General features: G+C 53.6%; 6 protein-coding genes across 6 annotated transcripts; all 6 read right to left on the reverse strand.

The window, feature by feature from the left end:
* Positions 1-1,508: 1,508 nt before the first annotated feature.
* Positions 1,509-4,331, reverse strand: J4E84_004819 (uncharacterized protein; the record flags this gene model as incomplete). The annotated part of the gene is made up of 8 exons (XM_049387420.1): positions 1,509-1,608; positions 1,662-2,057; positions 2,107-2,244; positions 2,292-3,798; positions 3,848-3,981; positions 4,046-4,151; positions 4,208-4,246; positions 4,295-4,331. 8 exons carry the CDS (start codon positions 4,329-4,331, stop codon positions 1,509-1,511), a joined length of 2,457 nt encoding a protein of 818 aa, XP_049245193.1.
* A 1,188-nt stretch (positions 4,332-5,519) lies between these two features.
* On the reverse strand, positions 5,520-7,482 carry J4E84_004820 (uncharacterized protein; the record flags this gene model as incomplete). The annotated part of the gene is made up of 3 exons (XM_049387421.1): positions 5,520-5,755; positions 5,844-7,033; positions 7,097-7,482. The coding sequence occupies 3 exons, from the start codon at positions 7,480-7,482 to the stop codon at positions 5,520-5,522; spliced, it is 1,812 nt and encodes a 603-aa protein (XP_049245194.1).
* A 728-nt stretch (positions 7,483-8,210) lies between these two features.
* On the reverse strand, positions 8,211-11,351 carry J4E84_004821 (uncharacterized protein; the record flags this gene model as incomplete). Its single annotated transcript, XM_049387422.1, has 2 exons — positions 8,211-10,712; positions 11,343-11,351. The coding sequence occupies 2 exons, from the start codon at positions 11,349-11,351 to the stop codon at positions 8,211-8,213; spliced, it is 2,511 nt and encodes an 836-aa protein (XP_049245195.1).
* A 1,651-nt stretch (positions 11,352-13,002) lies between these two features.
* Positions 13,003-16,563, reverse strand: XPO1 (Exportin-1; the record flags this gene model as incomplete). Its single annotated transcript, XM_049387423.1, has 7 exons — positions 13,003-13,240; positions 13,288-13,841; positions 13,923-16,099; positions 16,147-16,218; positions 16,274-16,346; positions 16,401-16,430; positions 16,498-16,563. The coding sequence occupies 7 exons, from the start codon at positions 16,561-16,563 to the stop codon at positions 13,003-13,005; spliced, it is 3,210 nt and encodes a 1,069-aa protein (XP_049245196.1).
* Positions 16,564-20,053: 3,490 nt separating this feature from the next.
* On the reverse strand, positions 20,054-20,366 carry J4E84_004823 (uncharacterized protein; the record flags this gene model as incomplete). Its single annotated transcript, XM_049387424.1, has 2 exons — positions 20,054-20,238; positions 20,360-20,366. 2 exons carry the CDS (start codon positions 20,364-20,366, stop codon positions 20,054-20,056), a joined length of 192 nt encoding a protein of 63 aa, XP_049245197.1.
* Positions 20,367-21,163: 797 nt separating this feature from the next.
* Positions 21,164-23,583, reverse strand: J4E84_004824 (uncharacterized protein; the record flags this gene model as incomplete). The annotated part of the gene is made up of 2 exons (XM_049387425.1): positions 21,164-22,327; positions 22,420-23,583. 2 exons carry the CDS (start codon positions 23,581-23,583, stop codon positions 21,164-21,166), a joined length of 2,328 nt encoding a protein of 775 aa, XP_049245198.1.
* Between the last annotated feature and the right edge of the window lie 546 nt (positions 23,584-24,129).

Consider the following 24,129-nt stretch of genomic DNA (forward strand, 5'->3'; position numbering starts at 1 on the left):
TAAAGAAAGGCCATGATTTAAACTTTCCACCCCTCGGGAAACCCGCAATCCCTAATCCCCTCTTGTCAAACACCAAACAAAACCAATAACCTTAATCCCCTTTCCCCGGAAGTACCAAGACTGAGAGTCAAGGCCAAAATAAAAAAGCATCAGTGCTTCCCCTTGCCGCGCATCTGCTCAAGACACGGGGCTAACGCCGTGTCGCTTAGTGTGTGCCAGGCTCGGAAGATAATAGCGGAAGAGAGGTGGTTTAGCGCGCCGGACGCTGTCTCCTCCCTCCCAAAACTAAAATTAGTGATTTCAATGCACCAAGAGCGCATTTTTTTGCCTCTTGTCTGCTGTATCCACTCTTGTTTCCTTCGCCGCTCGAGGGAGGTGGGTAGGACGCAGCTGAGCTGGCACATGCAAGCACAGCATTGCCCGGAAACCTGCGTGGGCGTGTGGTGGTGCAAGGAGTGAAGACGACGCCGGAGGAAAGCCACAACAGAGGCAGCTTGCATTTCGCTTGTCGAAGCTACCCGAGTCAGGATGTTAATTGGCCAGCGGGCATGATGAACGCCAGGGTGCTGGTCACTTCACGAACCAGCGACGGGGATCAAAGCCGTTGCAAAGGGGATGGGCGCCAAGAAGAGGCTATAATACGGCCGCCGGAACTGCGCCCCTTCCTCTATGGCTCGATGCTTGCAGCTAGCTAACGATCTATGGCGCATCTCCGGACTTTGCGAGATCTTAACATGGGCAACTATACATCGTGAGCCCACATCTCATGACATGTTGCTATGCATTCCGTGCCCATAACTCGGCTTCTGCCGAAGACACTGCGGTTCTTCGTTGTGTGCTAGCGTTGATGGATTTGTTATCCAACAAACAGCCTCATCGTGGTGACTGATCGGCAAGCACGGGCGTTCGCTCCCCAAATCTCGCTATCCACGCGCTTGAGGCCCGTGGCTGGCACATGTAGATGAGTCTATGATGAGAATGGAAATTACATTGAAAGATCATGTGCCGTGCCGCGGTGGACTGATATATGTTCCTCCGGATTACCTCCACGAAAGACCATCAGACTGCTCAGATTCATGTGAACGATATCATGTCACCAAAAAAGTATCAACTGAAACCTAGCACACACCAATTCAACACACATCAGACATATCAAAATATCACGTAGACTCCTTTCATACCTCATCATCTTCGATTGACGCAGCGCTCATGTAAGAAAAGCGCTATCCTACTTCCGATTCTCTCAACCCTAAAACGCCACATGCGCACGTGCAAGCAATGCAAATATGTCCCACGCATACACTGGAGGTGAGCCAGATTAGAGACAAGTTCTGAAAACCACAAGTATCATATACCATCCCAAGGAGCGTGCTCTCGCCATATACTAATGATGCTCCTTTCCTTTCGCAGATTTTGTACAAGGACGACAACGCCATGTAGTAGTCTTCCACACTTCCTCGACCGCAACTGCAGTCAACGCGCACGGCTTCTCCTGGACAGCAATGTGTTTATTCTTGTCCGAAACCGACGGTTTCCTCAACAGCAATTGTAAGTTTCTGGTTGAGTGCTTCGAACGTTTTGTACGGTGGTAAATCGAGACGGTTGAAACTGAGCATCTTGTTAGTAGTTGACGCGGGTATTGACTTGGATGGATATTATACCATGTATGTGATTTTGGCAATTGGTTGGGCTCACCAGCCTTCTCGATCGTGAATCTTCTTGGTCCATCACTACCTTGCAGATCCTTGAATCCGTTGACGGGGATACGTGATGTACCAGTAGCGAATTGTAGGAGACGGGACTTCTGCTCAGCGTCCCAACTGCGAATGCACTTCCAGAAGTTCTGGATGACCTCGTCGTTCTCGGTGTAGCCACGGTAATCGGTGTGCTTCTTCCAGTCGTCGACATCGATATCGGCAATACCACCGATGAGTAGTTCGAGCTCACGTTCGTCAAAGACGTTCACAAGATCCGCAGGGATGAGTTCATGGAATCCGGTGATAAAAGCCTGGAATTGCTCTTCAACTCGTTTCTGGATGCGCCATTCGGTAATGAGCCTAAGCGGTTAGCACGACTCTGGAACAGAGCAAGATCAGGGTCACATACTCAACGTATTCGTGTTTGTTCTCATTAGTCACCTCGATGTCATCACCTCCGGGCTTCAGCTCAATGCTGACGGTTTCACCGAAACGTTCGTCGTCGGTTGCAAAGGTCAGCTCTAAAGCGTCTGTGATATCATTGTTCCTACCGTTGTTAGCTCATGTTTACTTGAAATCAGATACTCAACTTACAGCATCCATTCCAAGTTGCGATGGAAGTCCGCATCGACACCCTCCATGTCCTGGAGGGCGACCTTCTTCCTCAAGATCATCTTGTAGAAAGCTCCAATGAAGAAGGCATCCAAGAAACGGCGGTGGAAAATGGCCAGACCAACAACACGACCAATGAACTTGAAGTAGTTCAAATGTTCGGGGTTAATTCCGGAATGAGGGTTGATCTGAAGAGTGTAGTTGTCGTGCGCAGAGTATTCGAACAAGCAGTAGAAGGGGTTGAACATCTCGTGGGAAAGCAGGAAGAAGAATTCTCGAGAAAGACCTCCGTAATCCAAACCGTCTTCACCGTCGAACTTGATCATTAGTCGCTTCTTCAGATCGGCAGCACTCTGGCGCATAATCTCGTGGTACGAGTCTTCGAAAATATGCGTTCGGCGCACCTTGACGTGACATTGGCCACTGACAATGCGCAGTGCAGGTTGCGATCTGAAGTAGATGAGCTTGCGACGGAAGTCGCGCTTGTACTGAGGTACGTTCTGGTCCAACGAAGAAGGCAATCTCGGATCGTCCCACGTGGTGGTCTTTGTGTTGTGGTCCACAAAGTAAACTCTGGCCGTGTTGGTGAGGCGCATTTCCCATCCAGATGGTAGTGGTCCAAGTTGAGAGACGGGCTGTTGTTGGATTGTGCTTCCGTTCGCGGCCTGACCACCGTACATCCTAATGTACTGTTGTCGGCGCGGATCCACCCATGTTGTCGTTCGCGTGTTGTGATCAACAAAGTATGGCCGGCCCTCGGGGGTATGCCGCTGCTCCCAACCAGACGGGAGCTCTCCTGTTCCAGCAGTAGTCGCTCCAGTCGCCATCATGCTTGCGGCGTTGGCTGAGCCAGCGGGCGGCGATGGCTGGCGCTCGGTGAGGGTAGGTGAGTTGGCTCCCGTTCGGTCTTCGGGCAACATGCGGTTCTGATGTCGCATGCGCTCCTGTTGAGTCTGCGCAGCTACATCTCGGCGCTGGTCTGCTTCGTTGAAGCCTGCGCCTGGCCTGATCCAGGTGGTCTGCCTGGTGTTGTGGTCGACGTAGTAGGTTCGCCCTAGGTGGTCCTCACGGCGCTCCCAGCCATTCGGTAGTCTTCCTTGCGCATCCTCAAAGGCGCTGTATGCACCGCCGCTGTTGCGAGCGGGGTTTGCTCCATTTGGCGCGGGACCAGGTCCAGCGGGCGGGCCGGTTGGCGTGCCTGCTGGAGGCGCTTGGCTGAGACGCTGGGCAGCGGGTTGGCCTGCGACTGATGGCCGTTGCTGGCCGGGATATACGTCAGGAGGGTGGAGGTTCGTCGTCGACTGTTGCGGAGTTGGCACAGCGCCAGCAGGAGCCCCGTTTACGGATGGGTGCGGGGATGCGGTCGGGCGGGTGGCGTTCTGGCCGCCTTGGCTGATGGGCGCGGTGAGGTTAGTAGAGAGGTTGAGGATAAGCTTGCCGTGGACGACCATGTTGTCGTTGGACTTTTTGAGATCGCGCGTAAGCATCTCTGAGGGTTTGTTAGCACATGGCGCAGGAGCGGCATGGATCAGGCCTACCATCCCCGCCCGCGTCGAGGTCTATCACCGACCCTATGCGGACATTGATGACGCCCAGGAAGCCCTGGTCCTTCTTCTTGAACTTCTTCTGGTCAAAGATCTGAACCGCGAGGACGCTCTCTTCGTTCACTTTCCTGTGTCGTGTGTTAGCGTTATGCGAAAGCGTGGGAGGCGAGGGTCGGGCCCGGGGCAGCGTACATGTCGAAGCTCTCGTTCCAGTAGGGGTTCAGCGTCTTCTTGATGACGCTCGTGGTGCGCGTCTGCTCGCCATTGATTGTGGCCACTGCGAAGGGGTCCGGAAATCCTGCAGCACATGCATGAGCGACGTGACGCCATGGGCCTGGCTGGGGGCATACATACGGAACACATCGCGCTTGTAGAGCCCATCGGCGGCGATGACTGCAGCGTGTCAGTGTCGTCTCGGGGGTCACAGGAGGTCAGACGTACTGGTGATGCGCAGGTTGGGCTGGCCGGCGCCGTCCATGATGCGCGGATATGCAGCGCAACAGCAGGGCGCGCAGGTGCGGGAGAAGGGAAGCTGGAGGCGGCGGTCGGGGGGCGGCTCTCAGAGCTCGCGGTGATTGCGGGGGCCTCTTCGCGGAGGGCCGTCGTGGTGGTGATGTATGGCGTCTCTGGGCTGCGGCGGAGCGACGAGGGTGCTGCAGTACAGGTACTGGAGGAGGCTGTGCGGTGCCAGGGCGGCCGTGCGCAGTCTACAAAGGCAAATGCGGCGGGCGTTCACGGTCCTGCCCGAAGAGCTTCCGGCCTGGCGATGGCAGTCGCTTATACAATCCTTTGCAATCGCTGCCAGTCGCTATCCCGCCTCTGTCTCTGCTGTCCAGGCCCGGCGGCTAGGGCGTTGAGCGCTGCGGCGTGAACGATGCGATTGCGCGAGGATGCCTTGTGCTGCCTTGGCGCTTGCCCCGCCTGGTTGGAGACCGATGCGAACTGCTGACAACTGGAGCCGAACCAACTCGCGATATATGCTTTCCACGGGGAATTGGGTTCAGAATAGTAGCAACAAGAGTCCTGGCAGGTGTACTCCTTGTCTGGATGGCGAACGCGTGTCTGTCAGGATTGCGTTTGCCCACGAGACGCATGGCATCGATGATGTCAAACCCGCCCGACCTCCCTGTCACCGCCCGCTAGCATATCCATGGACCGAAATAAGAGCGTATCCCTCGACCACATCTCTGCTGCCACACATGGTGCTGGAACCGTCTCCAGTCCCATCTACGTTTTCTTGGTCTTGCCCGTACATGTTTCGAGCTTCTGGGCGCTCGCTGCGACGCCTCAGCTGCACTCCATCACCCGACCTCGCCTCAAACACACTGTAAACCACCAGTCAAACACCAAGACTATCATTCGTCTAGACGCGAGCCACATGCAAGGCCACACATTCCTGGGTAAACGGCACCGCCACACGTATGGTCCAGCTCAAATCACGTCCCGCCTGTTCCGTATTGCCGTATGCTCAGGCCGAGTGGGTACTGCCGTCACTTCACTGTAATACTGCACCGCCACATGTGCCCATCTAGATAGACATGACTTTCAAGTTTCAGAATGAACTTTTTTCGCTGTACTCCTAATCTAGTGCGAACCATCCACCTGCTCCAATGCAACCATATGCTGAAATCTAATCTCTATCACGCCAAACTCCATGCTCATCGTCTTACTCTCTAAAACTATCCCCAATCTCAATCTTCTGCATACCCAGCAGCGCCCGTAGTTTGAGGTACGTCTCGTATCCACTCAATTGCATTTCGACTCGCATGTGTCTCGTCCACGCGCCCAGCCAGCTAAGGAAGTTGCTCGGCCAAAGCACGCTGCCGTTGAGGTTGTCCAGACTCTCTTCGTAAACCGTACGACTAGCATACCGGGCTAGAATGAGAAAAGTGCGCATGGGGCCTTGGCGTGTATGTAGACCTTCGTCCAAAGAGCGCGCTTGAGGAATAGTCAGTATCAAGGTCTGATGGAGAATAGTGGCACGACTTACTCAGATCGTTCGTCTTCAAAATCAACAGAATCACCCTCGGAACCTGTCCAAGCAGCTCAATAAGGCTCTCAATCAGCCCGTCTCCCAAAGCATCTCCAATGACTTTCTTTTCTTCACTGGTCCTGCTCGTCATCACGCCACCTGTGCCACTCTCCTTCTTCGCCAGCACGGTATAGTCTCTTCCTGTGATTGCCGACGCGAATAGAGGAAAATGCTCTTCTTTGATCCCTGCTACCTCATAGGCGTACTTGCGCATACCAGCTTCGTCAGCGTCCAAGACGGCGAGCCAAAGCTTTGCGTAGTTGCGTCGCAGGGGCAAGGGAATGTCGCGATAGAGACCGTGATCGTATAGTATAACATCGAAATTGGACTTGCCTCCGCGAGCGGGGTTGTGTCGAATGGCGATGTTTCCACCGTGAGGGTCGCAATGAAGTGGTGCATCTCTGCCAAAGATCATCTCGTTGAATATCCGAGCCAAGGCTGCCGACACTTCATCTCTATCAATGCCGTGTTCGTCCAAGCTCTTGAGGTCGTCTGTCCGGAATCCAGATACGTATTCCATGACAAGCAGTCGGCGCTTGGCCCAGAGAACTTTAGGTATGACGACGGGCACATCGCGGACGTGGGAGAAGTACTCACGTGCGCGCATAGCGTTCTTCCCTTCAAGGGCGAAGTCGAGTTCTTGTGGGAGAGAGAGTTGCATTTCGTCGGATAGCCAGGTCAAATCGTATTCGGGAAACCAGCGCTTAAGCGTTGTGAAGGAGAAGCTCGTCAAGGCCAGGTCGAGTTTGGCCCATTCGTCCAGCGCAGGATGTTGTACCTTGACGGCAACCTTCTGGCCAGTCTCACGGACTGTTGCGCGGTGCACTTGAGCCAGCGAGGCCGCGCCTATGGGCCGTTCCTCGAACTCTGAGAAGAAGTCTGAGAGTTCCAGACCTGTGTCTCGCCGGCACATGTCCTGTATGGATTCGAAGGAGGATATCGGGCATTGGTCTTGTAGCGGTATAAAGGTATCGCACCATTCGTTCGGCAAGAGGTAGTTCATGCTGCTCAGATGTTGTCCCAGCTTTATGAAGATGGAGCCGTTCTTCTCGAGCGTGCGGAGGGTACGTTTGGCGCATCGGAGGTGGCAGGCTTTGAGTTGCTCGTTGTAGTCGGGCTCATCATCACGCTTGAGTATGTCGCGATAGCTGTGGGAACAGGTATATTAGCTATCGAGTGTTCAATTGGATTGCACCAGGCACATAACATACTCTCTTATGTTGAGTACCAGCGTCGCAACCACCCTGTAGCTGCGCTGCGCTGCCACATAGGCGTGTTTGGCGTCGTCGTTTACTGTGACGATAGCTGCGCCGATTGCGACTCCACCTCCAGTTATCAGCAGTCGTCTCCTTCTCTTGCTGCCCTTTGAGCCCCTCCCCGCAGCTTTGGCCGTGGCATTGGCTGCCTCATTGGCCTGGCTTGCAAATGTCCTCTGCGCTCCAAGGCGGGTCGAGAATGCACTGTGCCCGGCCGACGTGTTTCGCTGTTGCCATAGGCCTTGTCGTTGCGGCGTCGTGTGTCGTTGGGACCGTATACAAGCTCGGCAAGTCCACGTCCTTCGGAGGAGCGGACTAGTAAGGGCGCTCAGAGTCGACATTATGTGTATACCATGGTCGGCAGGGTCCAAGCACTGCAGAGAGTAGGGCGCTCAGACACAGATGCGAAAGCGAACGACAAGCGGCAACAGACCATGCGCTTCTAGCCACAAATGTCGTCGTTCGACATTTTTCGATGGAGGCGTCGCGCGAATCGGAACCGGGACGCCACACCCTTGTCGGTTTGCGGCGACCATCGACACTGCCGAGCCCCATCACATGCTAAACCACCTCGCCCAGACACGGTACTGCTTGAACAATCTCACTTGCATATCGAATTTGCTAACATAACGCGCGCCTTTAAAACATATTCGGCACCCATAACCAGCTGCACCGGATAAGACACGCCGTCGGACAGTTACCACTTGTTAATGAAAGCATCATGACACCCTTCCCTCTACTGGTATAGTAATTCCCCCGCGAGATATCCAGTCTATTGCGCAACGCCTGAACTGTATCACCATTATCCGTTCGCCCATGTGCCCACAACCGATCCATCAAGCTGACCATCATCCCGTACCCCTGTCTACATATCGACCGTTTCGTTGAAGCAGAGTACGCCATTGCCCTTGAGATAGCCATCGACTCCGTCGGGTGTGTTCTGTCGACGCGGATTTGCTACATGAAGGCTCGCGGGTTGGGCGGCATCTTCGGCTGGGGAATCGGTGATGTCCGTAACGAGGACAAGGCCGGCTGTTTTGATCGATTCGATTAGGGCAGGAGCGAGTGACTAGTCATTGTTAGAACTGAACTGCGTATTGAGTCGTATTCCTCTCACCAGTAATCGCGAACTGCAAATCAGGCCCATGAAGTTGTTGTCTCTAGCGATCTGCACAGCCTCCTTTACAGACGTTGTCGTGCGGCCGCTGCTTTGAATGATGTTTGTATTTCCAGAAGGCGACTGCGAAGTATCGGCTCCGAGCTCGTTGCAGAGGAGAACTGGATCTATCTCAATGTTAGCATCTGTTACATTCATTGTTCTATGATTGAACTCACAGTTGGGCTGCTTCCAGTTGATGACCGTGCATATGTCCTGGTTGAAGGAGCTGAACAGCACACTTCTCAGTGTCCCATCGATCTCGCCCGCGCCTTGCTCCCTTAATTTACGTGCATGTTCAAAGACTACAGACAATATTTTATCTGCGAAAGTGTTCATGTCGTGCGTGGGGCCGAGTTTGAGGCGTTCTTCTTCGAGCCGGGATGGGAAGAGAACGTGCAGCTCCACATGAATGTGAGCCGGAAGTGCCGATAAGGCATCTTTCAGTGTAATGAACGAAGATGCCATGATTTGATAGATATTCGGTATGTTGATCGAACCATTGTTGCCGAGTTCCGCAGCAAGCTGGTCTGCGGCTGTGGTTGTTTGCGCGACACCGATCGCAGCGAATTGCGCATACGTAAGGATGTTGACCGGAACTTCTAGCCCGTGATGATTGACCTTCCATCTCGGATGTAGCACCGGTATGCCATCTGCAGTCAGTTGGACGAACAGGCGTACGTATTCACCAGACAGGCTGGACCCGGTGATGAGTGTGTGCGGCTGTGAGTCCAGTTGACTAGTAGCCTTCCAGTAAGTTGCAAAGTGTGTAATCTCGAGCGGAATTCCGTGGAACGGCTTAACCACCTGGAAGTCGAAGGTGACTCTGCCAATGGCTCGTAGTCTTGGGTCAAACAGTTCGAGATGCCATCGGCCCGTGCTTTTCGAACGCTCCGTAAATACCTTTGAAGAAGCCACACTGCGAGCGATGACCTTTGATCCTATTGTAGGGTATACGTCGAAGTCGATAGAGAAGGTATCGAGGTTCTCGATTTGGAAAGAGATGACCTTGAACTCATCTTGTATGGGTAGCAGGATATTGCGTGGTATAAGATCAGAGCTCTTCGAAGAGATGGTAAGCCTTGCAGCAGGGTACTTCGATTCGTCATAGAATCGAATAGCATCCTTGCCCACCTTCTCGAAGTTGATGACTACGAACGTCTTCGTGTCCAGGAAGTTGTGGCCATATCTTCGGAAGGGTATGATCGGTGGTGGTAGGATGAACTCGGGAATGCCGTCAGGATCGCCTTCAATATCCATGGCTGTAGGCATTGAGCTGGACAGCTGAGAGGATATTTGAGGCGAGGCCTGTTTCTGTGTCATGAGCCCAACACCGCGTCCAACAGAAGCAAGTAGCTGCATGCACTCTAGATGCCCTTCCCATGTCGCGTAGTACATGGCGGAAAGACCTTTCTCATCCACAATGTCTACGTCGACTTGACATTGAAGTAGTGTCTTAAGACACTCCACATGACCCTCGCTCGCAGCATGAAAGAGTGGCGTCCATTGATAGAGTTTGTCTGGCTGGTCGAGGTCGGCGCCGTATTTCCGCAGCATCAACAAGGCTTCTGGCGTCTTGCCCGATCGTGCCACCAAGTGTTGAGGGAACAGCCCTTCCGCATCCGAAAGCATCTCTGCCGACCTTTGTAGAAGGAGTTCCAGGATCTCTAGCGATGCATATTGGCATGCGAGATTGAGCGGCACATGCTCTCCAGGACCCAGACGCGTAAGATCAGCACCTCGCGAAAGAAGTATCTCCACGCAAGCAAGCTTTGAGTGCACGATGGCATGTATCAGGGGCGTGAAGCTGTCCTGATCCCGAAAGTTCACTGTTTCTGGAGCAGCGTTTATGAGTTCCTGCACCAGCTCCACGTATCCATGCATACAGGCGTAATGCAATGGTATCCTGCCGTACACGTCCGTCGCGTGCACATCCACGTTGCTCGATAGGCCAAGTTTGAGTACTTCGATCCTGCCGCTGATGGCCGACTTATGGAGACAATTTCGCTCGTTGATCTCATCCTCTTGTTGGAGATTTACTAGGTTCGAGTCGAGCAAAATTCGCAGTGCAGACTCTGGCGCTTCGGCAACGGTGCTGAGAAACGCTCGAGAGATGTGGTCGCTTGCATCGGGGAGGGTCGACAGACGAGCGAGGCATTCTTCTATCTTGCCTTGGTTCGCGGTGTTGATGGCTTGCACAAATTGGTTGTCGAGCTCGAGTTTCGCTTCGAAAGCAGGTTCGGAGACGCGCGGTTCGGCTGTGGGATGAGGGGCTTGTACTCCTTCGCCTTCAGCCCATCCCGAGAAATCAAGGAGTGCTTGGGTTGCTTGATCGGAAAGCGTGCTGATGACTTCTCGGTTGAAGCATGGTTGGACTTCGACGGCGCGCGCGAGGTAAAGCTGCTTTTCCCTTGACTGGTATGGAGTCAGCCAATGTCGGTGATGCGCAGGTGATGGTAACGGACTTTGGATGTTTTGTCCCACTAGGCAATGTTAGCAGGCCGTTGACGACAGAGAGTGGGTGTATCAAACCTTCTTGAGGATCTTTGAAAAGGCTGTTTCGTTCACTTCCACGAATTGCTAAGTCAGGTTAGTGGGGGCAGCCCCGAGTGTGTGCGGACCAATCACCTCAAGTTTGTTAAGATCCATGCTAAACTGCTTTAGCCCCTCCTCGAGGGCAACATATCGCGAGGATGTCTTGGAGACAGACTGCGGGTGTTGTTGCATGACTCTCTTCTTATCGAGAAGCGTGGTCAAGCGCAGACGCAACTGCGACAGAGGTGAGCGCTGAGCACCCCACACACAATAAGTAGAACATACCTCTGCCTCTTTCTGTAGGTAGAATGTGTTGACCTTTTCGAGCTCACGTTCCTGTGCATCAAGTAAGAACCTATGTATATGTCGCTGGCACAAAGACCTACCACTCGGAAGAAGAAAGTGGCCTTGTTTGCCTGCAAAGACGATTGCGGATCCAGGGATTCATGTTGAAAACCCTCGCTCTGTGGAGGTATCACTGGTGTAGCGCTAAGTTTCTTGATGAGCTACGGAATTCATGATTAGTGAAGCCTCGATAGCAGGGAAAGCATAAGGACCTTCTTGAGTGCTTTGTAGTCGACAAAGCTGGCGGCGTATTCTGGGATTTCCAGTTGCCTTTTCTGGATGTGCTTTCCGAACTTCCTGGAAAAGCGTGCTGAGTCAGTAGTGTCTTCTTTGGAAGCAAGACTCGTCGACGAGGCTGTCTTTTTCAAAACCACCAGTGGGCGGGGTTGAAGGGTCTCCATATGATGGGGAGACGTACATGATGCTAGTAGCAAGAAGAAACTCAAAAGTGTTGTTCTCGAAGCCTCGCGGCTATGCGCATACGATGATGCACAAGCGATGGATCCAGTTCCGGGTTGCGTTGCAGATCCAACCATACAGGACCCACGATGTCAGGTGTGTGGTCTTCGGCCGCCGCCTATTCGGCAGTGGAGACAGGAGAAAAGCTCAAGACGTGATGAGGCTTGCTGGTGACAGCCCAAAGAACGGCCGTGCGTGGTTGGTAGGGAAGTCGAGAAGTGAAGTCACTCACGATGCAGCTGGCGGTACCCTGCAGTGGACCGCTCAATCCATAGACTCGCTTGGGCCTGGTCAGACAGCGTGTTAGCAGGTATTTGGAAGATGCCGAACGAGGGGCCTGGCTTGAGAACGCCACCGACGACTCATTGTAGGAGGGCCACGAGATTGTGCATACGCTGGCAGAAGGGCAGAATGCCCATGTCGTTCACACGACTGGAGAGCGCGGGCGAATCAGCGTGCGTATAGCCGCCACGAGGTTCAGCAACTGCTCACAGACGGATGTCGTTAGGTCGGTCGCATGGGGCAGGGGAGGTGTCGCATGCGGATATTCTGCCGAACAGTAGTCCCGTCGCGCTGTCTGCCCAATCGACGCGTCCGACGTTGTAGTGGCAGCGCCGCCGGGTTACGTAAGGGCCAGCTGTGGCTCCTGCTAGCTCAGCTAGGTAGCTCAACCGCAGAGGATTGCATTTCCGGGCACCTGATCGCGACTGCCGATGCACACGCCGCTCATCATGTTCGCACGCGCGCACTGCTACAGCCATCATCGAGGCTCATCGGCATGTGGGTCTGTATATACGGGAAGGCAAGATTCTCCGCGATAGAGCCATGTATTCCGGCAGGTCTCGTCATGCTGCATGATGCTACCCATCTCACATCCAACCTACAGTGGGACGGCCAGGGAGTGAGCTTCTACATACATGCGCAATAGCCGCAAGGTAGGATCAAGGGGACAAAAGTGGCAGATGATTCAATACTTGAGCTTTATTCTCCACTCTCAATACGACGTTGCCTCGACGCCTACAGCGCTCCCATCAGTTTTAGGCTGTGAGCCAAGCCAGGCTACGTCCATGCCAGCTAGGTAATCATGTATCAAATGAACAAGTAACAGGTCTATAGGGTATTAGACCAAAACGAACCCATTTTCCCACCCTCGCAAGTTTGCCGACACGACTGACTCTACGCTTCCCATCCAACGCAGCGTTGCGACCGTCTCTTCAGTCACCATAACCACTGATACTCACAAGCCATACATGTCCCATCCATCGAGAGAATCATCGGAGCGTTTGTTTTCTGCAGACTCGTGGGGGGCGCGTGCGCTATCATAGGGCGTGCGCGTAGCCACATTTGCGTTCAACTCGACGTCAAGTCACAACTCATCATCATCCATCTCCGAAGGCTTCAGCAGACCACCGACCTTCATAGCCCGTTCACGCTCTTGCTCCTTTGCGGTCTTGGCAGCCTGTTCACGCTCCTCGGCAAACAACTCAGCATTGTCGCCAGAGAACTCCTTCAGGGAGATCAGGAAGTCGCGCAGAATGACCTTGAAACGGTTCAGGTCGGAGTTGGTCGCAAACAGTCCGTCGATGAAGGATGCAATTTGGGCACTGGATTTGATTAGTATGGGTCATACAAGCTAACGGATATAACTTACGTCTGGAGGTTGGGGAAGGCAGTCGCCAACAGGTTGCCGACAAAGTTCCGCAGGAACTCTCTGTTCGGGGTGCCTGCCTGTGCCATATCTGGCGACGTGTAGATGGGACCCTGCAGCTTCTCTGAGTCGACAAGCCAGAACATCTTAGCCAGCAGCATCGACTGGGACTTGAAACCGGCTTTGTGATCGCTATCAGTAACCACGAAGAATACATCCTGAAGAATGGTCGTAAAGAATGTTTGGAAGAAGGAGTTGCAGGTTTGCTGGTCTGTTTCGGACATGTTGGAAACCAGCTCGAAGCACATGGACAGACCGGCGCTCTCAACCTCACGGTTGTCGTGCTTGCTTGCCCACATGCAGGAGTCAATAACAAACTTGAATGATCGGGCATCGAGTCGCAGCAGAGCCGGGAAGCAGCGGAGGTTGATGGTGCGTAGAAGCTTGAAGAACTCGACACGGTGTTCGGGGTATTCCGAGAAGTCCTTGTTGATCATGTCCAAGGTGCATTCGAAGACGCTGTCCATGATGTTGATGATCTGGTCCTCCATCATACTCTGCGAGAAGGTTAGCATATATTTTGATAGTGGCTGAGCGAGTCCGACCATGTGCTTGCTCAGATTGGGTCGCCAACGTACATGTAGCTTGTTGATAATTGTCGTCATGACATTCAACACTTCGGCCTCGCGAGCATCGGGAACATTGTTCTTGTAGTCGATCAAGACAGCTTCTAGCAGCTTCGGCACAATGTTATTGTGGATCATCTCCAAGTCGTCGGCCTTCTCAACGTATGTGTTGATGAGTTTCAGAATCTCCTTCTTGATCGTACGAAGGCCGCGGACCTTGGGCATCTTTGTTGCGACATTACCCTCTCGCTGGACAGCTTCGTCGATGAGCTGTGAGCTCGCGCGGTACATTGTCAACATGTCGAAGTATATCCGGCCGATCTGGGGGTAGAAGTAGGGTCCAATTGAACCACATGCTGCGACATTAGTCTTCATAATGTTACCAACAATCTTGATGACTTCTGAATCTTGGAGGCAAGCGGGGTTTTGGTTAGCTTGGGCGATAATGTTGTCCCATGCGGAGTTTGGTAGGGACATCAGATCGGCGATCAGGCGCTCCTGCATGCTCTTCTGTCCTTGCGCGCTAATCATGTAACCGCAAGCTTCGTAGAAAGTGTGGACTTGCTGGGGTGAGAGGTCGGCAGTGATCTTTCTCAGGTTGCGAACGATCTCGTCGATGAAAGGCTCGGTCTCTCCGGGCTGAAGAGCAACAAAGTGTCGTCGACACTTGTTCGCGATCTTGATGAATGTATCGCAAGCCATGTCCTGTACACCCTCGTGGGTCTCGTGCATGAACTCGAACAACTTGTTGACGACTGTCTTGAGGAACTTCCAGTGGGCCTTGAGGAAACGAGGATATTGACCGACAATATACATGATGTTACTAGCGACAACGGCTTTGTTGTCCTTTCCGCGCTTCATCTCAGTCAAACCGAGTAGATCCTTAATGACGGTGACCAAGAAGCGCTTCTCTGTCTCCTCGTTCATGGCACCAGAGATGGAACCGATGGCCCAGCAGAGGGTATTGCAGTTAGCCCATGACCACTCTGAGCCGTCGACTTGGCGGGCCAGCTTCTCCGACATGATTTGCTCGGTGTCGTTAACGTCCAAGTGGGTAAGGAAGACGAGGCACTCGCGAGTGGACTTGTACAGCTGGATCGTGTCGCTCTCCTTCACGAATTCACGGACGATCTCACCCTCATCGTTCTCGACGATGAGGACTTCCTCGGGCCTCACCATCTTCTCAATCATGACTGTTCGGAGGTTGGACAAAATCTCGGTGTACTTGTTCTTCCGTAGAGGGTAGTTGGCCAACTCGCGACCGCCGTTGCCGGGAATGCCCATGTTGAGGAGAGGGTTCATGTCCGTTATGGGAAGCGCCTGCATCTCATCGTAGAGCTCCGAGACGAGCTTGGTCCAGTACTCCAGGCAGATCTTGAAAACCTCGCGGTCGTCGATCTGGCTTATGCGAATAAGGTAAAAATGACCATGCGTAAGGAAGTCCCTGTTCATTAGGTTTTCGATGACATTCAGGTGCATGGTGAAGAAGTTTGTCAGGAAAAGCGCCAGATTCAGAACGAACTCCTGGTCCCGACCATTGCTCGAAGAGTATGTGCTCTTCAGGTCCAGCGAAAGAGGTATGATCTTCGAGATGGCCGTCAATGTCTCGGTGAACATGGAAACGAGCTTATCATCGTACGCGGGTTCTGTGTGTAGACCGGCGATTTCAGTCAAGCACTTCAGGGTGATGTTGCGGAAATCGGGGACTTCGAGGAATCGGCTTCGCAGGGTCTCGATCAGGCTCTGGCCGCTTGGAGGTGTCTCGAAGATGTAGCCGAGAGGGATCCAGTTGAGGAAGCGCAATAAGGTTTCGAGTGTCGCCTTGATCAGAGACGCCTCGGTAGCTGTCCGCAGAACCTCTGAGCAAAGCTGGTAGATGGCCGTGAACTCGTCGCACATGCTCTGCTTCAGTTCCTTTCGCTTGACCGAAGTCATCTGCTCCTCCGAGTAGTCAAAGACTTCCTCGGACAAAAGTCGCAGGATGACCATGTTGTTCTCGCATATTCCTAAGCTGCTGTGGCAGGACGATATGATCTCGTTGATGAAGGTCGGCCAGTTGTGGGGCCACTCCTGCTTCAGGACGGAGACGAGGACGAGGTTGAGCTTGTTTAGGAGGGTGCGCTCGTTGCGGAGGCTTTCGTCGTTGTTGGACAGCGAGATGATCAAGTTGACGATGAAGTTTCGGATACCTGACTGGGTTAGCAGCGCTCGGAAGACAGAGTGTTCTGTAGCATACCCTGACACTGGTCTCGAGGCAGCACCTTCCATCTAGTCATGATGACATTGTCGAGAACTTGGAGTCCGAGATCTGCCGACTGTTAGCAACGAGGACCACCAACCTTGTAGCACGTCGCTGCACTCACACTTCGTCTGCGGGTACTGCGCATCGGATAGGATCTTGTCAACAAGAAGCCATGCGTCGGGGTTCTCTTTGAACTATGCGAGGGTTAGCGGGACACGCCTGCAGCGATGGTGAGTGCAGAGGCCTACCTGGTTCAGCGTAGCCTGAGCTTGCTTTTGCTGCAGTGGGCGACATGTTAGCCGTGATCTCATGGGACGCCTTGGTCGGGGTCGCATAGATACGTACTTGCTCACCGCGGCCCTCGTAGAAGGCGCGCACTGTGGCGTCGAGCTCTTCAATTGACAGAGACATGGCGGGCTGCAGCGCGGCGGGAAAAGCTCCCAATCAGCCTTGTGATATCGTCTATGTCCCCAAGAAGCTCAAGCGTGGGCTCAGCTTCTTGCAGCGGTTGCGTATGGGCGCGTGGGGCGTGGGCGGAGGGCGGGCGCGCAAAGGTTCGCTGCCTTGCAGAAGTTGTGTACAGACAAAGGTGGGGCACTTGGGCGGCAGAGAGATTGTGCGGGCACGCTTGCCAAGCTGCTGCTGAGGCTACTGGTAGTCGGGCGTTGCTAGACCTGGATCGGGTCCGTCTTCCTGGCTGCTCGCAGTGGTGGGGGTGGGAGGCGCTGACGTTGTTGCAGAGGCACGGGTTTCGCGGTGAAGTCGCGTTTGTCAACTGGAACTACCCGTGCCGAGAGGCAAGCACTAGTGCTCAGGGCTCCACACGCGATCGACTGATACCCTGCATCCTTCCTCCTCACATCGACACTTCCGCCGCATTGTCGATGCATGCAGATGCCTTGATGCAGCTATCTTGACACCGTCACTATATTTGACTTTGTATATCCGGCTCACTGAGAATGTCACCATGGCGACCAAGACTACCCACTCTGCGATAACAGCACCATTTACACCCGAACAAAGCAGTCTCTGAAGATGTTATACGGCTTCACACAACTTGATGTTTTCATTATCATCAAGACACACATCTGTCATGATTCGATCGAGCGACCAAGTGGCCGATGGTGTTCTCAATCAGACTATTGGACAGCTTGGTCACAGCTGGACGCCTTACCAGGCAGCCCGTCGGATATATGCGAGACATCTGATGGCTTGCATCTGCGCCAGATGCAACCTTACGTCGACGCAAGATGTTGAGAGGCCTGTACTAAATACACCAGAATGCAGTATTAAGCCAGAGACAATGGAGTGATCCATCAAGGGGCTCCTTGCATGATGCGTGCCTTGCCGCCTGTTCGCTACAAAGCTGCCTGTCGTTTCGCAGCAGGTTCGCTTGTGGCACAGCATATCATTGACAGGTTTTGTTCGGCTACTTCTTCAAACTGTAATTCACATTTCGTCGGCAATGCAGACCTAAGAAAGGGTCGAGAGCCATGAATTCACACCAAAATATTGCTGACCACCGTAAGTCGAACCGGATTCGCGTCGCTGAGCATGACCTAACCTCAGCATCACCTGGGCAGCTTACCACAGCATCCAAGTCCCCAACGATGCTCCTTTCAAACTCGGTGTCTCACCTGGGAAAGGATGGGGTGTATCTGCCACGCGAAAGATCCTCAAAGGAGAAAAGATCCTACAAGAAAGGCCTCTCTTCGTCATCCGGAAGCCCCATTCGATGATCGAGGAAAGAGATGTGTTTGCCGCCTACTGCGCACTATCGAAGAAAGAGAAAGCCCAGTTCCTCAGTGTTCGAGACAATGGCGACGGCATCTTTCCAACCATGGAGAGGGCATTTGCAGAGAACTCGTTCACTATCCCCGCACAGCCTGGCAAGGCGCATGGCTTCTTCTTACTGCATTCCGGATTCAACCATTCTTGCCTTCCCAACTGCAAGATCCCGGATGACGTTCAGCCTGACGACTGCATAATCAGCTACGCCACCTGTGATATCGAACCCGGCGCAGAGATACTCTTTTGTTACGAATCAGACTTTGGTTGCAGGACCAGGAACGACCGTCACCGTATACTACGCTTTGAGTGTACCTGCCGAGCTTGTGACAAAACTTCACACTTCCATGTTGTAAGCGATATGCGGCGTCTCCTCATGAGAGGTCTCAACTACCTCAATTCCGGTTCCGATATAGATGATCCACTTCATGGCTCTAGGACTAGACCGATCATTGCCGATGCTGGTTTGAGAAAGGCAGCGGAAACATACAGTATCTCGTTGTCTTCCAGGTTCATATACAACGTGCTCATGATGGCGCTATCTGAACAGGAGGGCCTGTTAGATGAGTTCCTCGAAAAACGTATGTTGCCAGGTATTGCGCAAGTGGTTCAGTCATTTCGCACTGAGAGTAACAGAGAAACGGTCTTGATGGCTTTAAAGCAGAATAATTGGACTGAAAGATTCGTTATCTCGTCGTACACATGGATGTTGCGGGATTCTGCGGACACTGCCGTTGCAGAGCAGTATCGTTTGCTAGCTAGTGGTGTCCGAAGATGATTATTGAGTATGCGGGATCATCTGATTGCCCAGATGAAGATATAGCCTCTGAGCTTACAAGCGACTTCACTCCTTGATCCTCCCATCCTTGACCATCTCCCGAATAGCATCAATACTACTCTCGACCGCTTTCTTTGCCATCTGTCACCTGCTTAGCAACTGATCTGACTCATGCAAATCTATGTACCTACACCCTTAAACTTCTGAATCTCCTTCTCCGCCTCCGGAGTCCCCTCCTGCACATGCGGCACAACAAACTCAAACATGTACGTCATGTTCAAGTCCTCGATCTCCCCTGACGGGCCATCGGAGACGATATTGCGGATGTGCGTCCCATCCTCCTGCTCAAAATCGACCTTTGAATGCCGTCAGTCAAAATCCCGACTCTCCTCTAAACAATCCGTACTTACCCAACTCGGCCAGTAGCTCCTGACAACCTCCTTGGCCTGGTCCTTGGGCCCCATTCCCTTCTTGAATTTGACATCCCGGGTTACCACACCATCTTTTTCTTCCAGTACGTCGCAGGTTTCAATCACGGGGACGAATTCTTGGGCGAAACGTATCTTGCGCTGTAGGCCGGCCCAGATTTGTGCTTGGTTGAGGACCGGTGTTGCGCCGGCGGGATTGATACGCGAGGTGTAAGCTATGTTGAAGTTCACCATGTTTGCGGTCGTTCTTCAGGGTGAGGGATGGCTATGTGGTGCGATCGTTGGGTTGTGAAAGTTGGTGGTTCGCGTGTTACAGGCGGGGTGTAAGACGAGTGTCTGACGTCAACCGGGGATGATTGATGAAGGTCGAGAATATACAAATTGCATGTTGGAAGTGGCTCTCTATGCTTTATCTATATTCTCTGCTAAGAAATCATTGGAGCAACTGACATGCCGAACGGTATCCAAGGCTTTGGTAAGCACCTAATGTTCGGCTCCCCCCAGGGCCGAGCTACGTAGAGCCGCTTATGCAAGGTACTCTTTGGAAAAGTGCGAGAAGCCGAACATGATCTGATAGACCACAGTTTTAGTACTCAGCATAACTTATGTGCACGGTAGTGAGCGACGCTGGCAGTACCTAGTCAATGTCTGCTTTGCTGTCAGTTGTGATGAAATCTTAGTCCGTCGCAAGGATTTCTTCTTCAATACATCACTCATTTTGGCAGCAGGTAATTAGAGTGGTTCAAGTCTCCAAGTCCATCAAACGTGGCGGGGCATGATCTGTCATTGAGGTATCATTTCACCAGCCTTTCGCTCTAGATATCCATAGTAGCTACTCAGCACAACCCGCCGGAACGCCATGCTTTTGATATGCACATCATCCTTCCCCCTTGTTCGCGGGATTCCTCTAAGCATCCTCAACAATCTGGGTGTGGAGACCCTTGGGGTCCTTAACGTTGACGGCCTGGACGTAGGAGTAGAGCTTCTCCTTGGCGCCCTCTTCGTCGTTACGCTTACGGGAGATGCGGACACGGAGACGGAAAGGAACGCCCTTGATACCGGACTCCCAGACCTTCTTGTTGAGCTGGGGGTCTAGGCGGACGTCGTTGGTGCCCTACATCGAGACAATTAGCCTGAGTTTGTATATTTGACGACACCATGACAACACACGCACGTAGCGCGCGTGCCATGGGCCGGAGTTTTTCCATAGCACATACCATAGCCTGCTTAGCGAAAGCGCGGATCTCCTTGACAGCCTTGGGGGCCCTCTTCTTGAAGCTGACGCCGTGAACCTATACCCAATGTATTAGCCTTATGTTCTCTTCAGTCTTCCGCCCAATGCCTGCGTGACCAAAGGTAGGTGCTCAAGCCAGTGTGATCGGCCTGGTCGAGCACCCACCCAAGGTTCCGCGAGACCATCTGTGGACTTCACAAAACTGAATCAACATACGCGCTTGTGGAGGTGGATGGTGTATTCGCGGGCGACGACATCGGCGATGGCGCTGCGGCCGGTCTTTCCGGCAGACTTCTTGCCGGCGGACTTGGTGGTTGGGGCCATTTCTGGAGGGAGAATGTGTTAGCAAATGCTCATTACTGCAATCAGCTGGGATTGCGATTCGCGACTATTGCGCAAATCGGCTGATTTGAACACAGACTGGGAGCGCAATACATACTGACAGAGGTTCTCGCTGCGGGGGTTAGTCGACGATGAGGATGCGAGTTTGAGGCTTGGAGGTCGAAAAGTCACGATATTCGAAAATCGGATGCCACCAGTGTGCCCGCTTACTTAGCGCGTCGCGCACGGACCATGGCGCACGTGAGTCGAGGCTTGTGCAAGCCCTGGAGCAACTGGAACACCATGATGCGTTTGGCTCAATAACAAAGTGTTTCTATTTGGGTATCTGTTGCTTTATAAAATGGCTTTTCGTGAATTTTTAGGTTGTTATCCAGGCCCTCACCAAAGCAATATTCGTAGAACATCCTTTTACCTTCCCAGAACGCCCGCTCCGCAAACTCCTTACACATGACCTGGCAGGTCGAATTCCTTACCACGCTTTTTGGTAACATCAAGATCATCCTCATCCTCGTCTTCGTCTTCATGATGTTCGCTTTCATCGCTGCTACTCTCCTCTTCTTCGTCGTCCTCATCGTCTTCATCGCCGGCAACGAAGCGATTCAGCCGCCCACCATCTTCACCCCAGAACTGCAACCCTTCGGGATCACGATCTTGTGAGAGGTCCAATGTCGGGATTTCCTCGAACAAAGCCGGATTCAAATCGTTCCTGAAGCGCACGAGCGACTGCGTGAACCGCTCCAGAACGTACTGCGGGAGTGACGGTTCCTTAACCGTGGTACCGTCTGTCGCGGGACGTTCGGCGCGGTCGTCGTTGCTGAGATCGATGAAGGGCACATCTTCAGCTCGAATATCTCCCGTCGGGTTGAGATAAGCATCGAAGGATTGGCGCACGCGTTCAAGCATTTGCTGTGCAGCATCAGGCATTTGAGGCATCTGAGGCATTTGTGGAAATTGCGGTATCTGTGGGAAGTTTGGCAGCGGTGGGAACTGCGGTAGAGATGGAAATTGTGGCATCTGAGGCATCTGCGGCATGCGCGGTCTGCCAGGAAACTGCGGCATCTGGAAAGGGAAAGAGGGCAGCTGACCTGGTAGCCATGTCTCTTCAGGCTCATCTGGTTGGAAATAGTACCGAGGCGAACGAAGTGGTGCTTGGGAGGAGGGCGAGCTGACGCTCACAGGCGATCTCGAGCCCGAATCAAGGTCGGCGTCTAGTATCGCATTGGCAGCTTCTTCACTCTCTGGCCCGTTCAGAATGCGGAGCTCATTGGTGTTGTAAGAGTCGCATGTACCGCATTGGTTGCCAAGCCAGTGATATTTGACAGAAGACTTTGCTGAACAGTCGTTGCACTGGACAACTGCCCGTGTGTTTGCGAACTGCTCTGGCATGGGCTGACCCTCGATTGCTTGAGTCAACTTCTGCCACTGCAGATCCATACACACAGCACTCTTTTTGCAAATTGGGCATTTGTACGCAGTCTGCATGTAGAGGTTGTAGCATCCTTTGTGGAGATAGTGGCCGCAAGGCATTGACACGACAGCAGTAGACGAAGTGAAGAGATGGTCGCCGCAGATTGGACAGTCGCCCTCGGTAGCACGCGGGAGACACTTGTGCGAGGTCGCGTGAGAGATTGATATGCAAACATTGCAACTCTGCACACAATCAGTCTAGTCCAAAGTGCGTCTAAAGCAGGACGTACCTTGCAGTGATAGAAGTCTTTGCCCAGACCTTCTCCTCGCCGGCAGATGCCACAGTCTGGGCAGTGGTAGATCTTCTTCTTGCTGTTGTTGTCCCAGAGCTTACAAATGTCACAATAGTAGCATGCGGCTTCTGTCTCACAGTTCTTGCACACCTCGGCTGCTGGTTGAGGCGTACCGCATGCCATACACAGCATGTTCTGTGTCAGCTTCCTGTTCAGGTTATGGTCCTCGACTGCATCGTGGCAGTGTCGACACGTGTACCAGCGGCGGCATTCGAAGCATTGCACTTTGACATTGCGCTTGTAATGCTGGCAGCCGAGCACCAGCTCCCCTTCGGCGCTGTCCTCCTCGTCGTCTTCGCCGTGCTCTGCGCCGTGGTCGTGATGGGGCCGATACGTGGGGTTCGTGTCGCCCTCGCGGAGATTGTACGAGATCTCGGGGGTCACGTCGGTGGTGGACGAGTAGGGCGATGACGCGTGGACGTCGGAGAAGAGGGACTGGCCGGAGGTTGGGGTAAAGGGGCGGTCGTGTGAGATGAAGCTCGCGGGGGACGTCGGGCGCATGTGGTTGTACTTCTCCGTCATGAGGTTGTGGATCATGCGGGCGCGCTCCTGGTCGGAGATGCTCAGGGCGCGGATCTCGTGGATGCGCTCGCGGAGATGGGCCATGCCATCGTCAGCGGGGAGCAGCTCAGCCATGGCGCTGGCATGCTGGCTGGGGGTGCTGGCGGGACGGAGCGACGAGGGCGACGGCGCAGTCGTGGTCGAGCGTGACGAGTCGACCTCGAGGTGACGGAACTGATCAGCGAGGGTGCGGGATGGATTCGCGGACATGTCGACTGGGGTGTCTATTGGCAGATCGTCATGGCTCTGCTCCTCGTCAACAACTGCGCTGCGAGGCCGCTGCGAGAACGACGAGTAACGTCGGAACCCGTCGCCCAGCGCTGTGGGCCGGCCGTGAGGTGCTTCGGTGCCGTTTCTTTCACGTGCGCTCACGGAGCCCGCGTCCGTTTCGTGCTCCCGCCGTGGCACTGCCGCAGACGCAGAGTCGTGATTGTCACATGCCAGAGACCGAGCTCCGTCATGGCTCGCCTCGCCAACGCCTGAGAAGCGGCGTGCATGGCGCACAACGGGCTCGATAATAAAGGACGAGAAGAGACTCATTGTGTCATGGTGCTCATTAGGGAGGTGTGGGAGAGGAGAGGCGTCGTCTCAGGACGCGCAGAGGCCCTCAGGCGCTGCTCGCACTGTGCTTCTCTTGACCACGTTTCTGTGGCTCAGTTCGGGTCATGCTCTCGAAACGCCACACTTGCCACGAGAGAACCTTGGAAAGCCTGCTGCCTGTCTATTTTCGGGCCTGCCTCACTCCGGTCCGAATACGCAGTACGCTCGTTATCGCTTTTCGTCTGGTCTTGCGAACTCGACATGGCCGATCCCGCACCCGCAAGCATTTCCGAAATAGGCCCACAGCAAGATACTCTTAATCGCGGCCACAGACACGATCGCACTGTTATCACGATCACATCCGAGGCCCACACTGGATCCCTTCGCCGTCACAGTCCCACAGGGCGTGGTGCGGCGGATCCCCCTAGCCCCGTTACCTACACGCTATCGTCAGCGTCCTCAGTCCACCCGGAAGAGCTGGAAGGCATCGTACCTGAATACGCCAAACTCAAAATCACACCACGCAGAGGTCAAGGCAGCCCGTGT

The sequence above is a fragment of the Alternaria hordeiaustralica genome, assembly GCF_023758085.1.
Source record: "Alternaria hordeiaustralica strain BMP 2776 chromosome Unknown scaffold_7, whole genome shotgun sequence".
NCBI classification, from domain to species: Eukaryota; Fungi; Ascomycota; class Dothideomycetes; order Pleosporales; family Pleosporaceae; genus Alternaria; species Alternaria hordeiaustralica.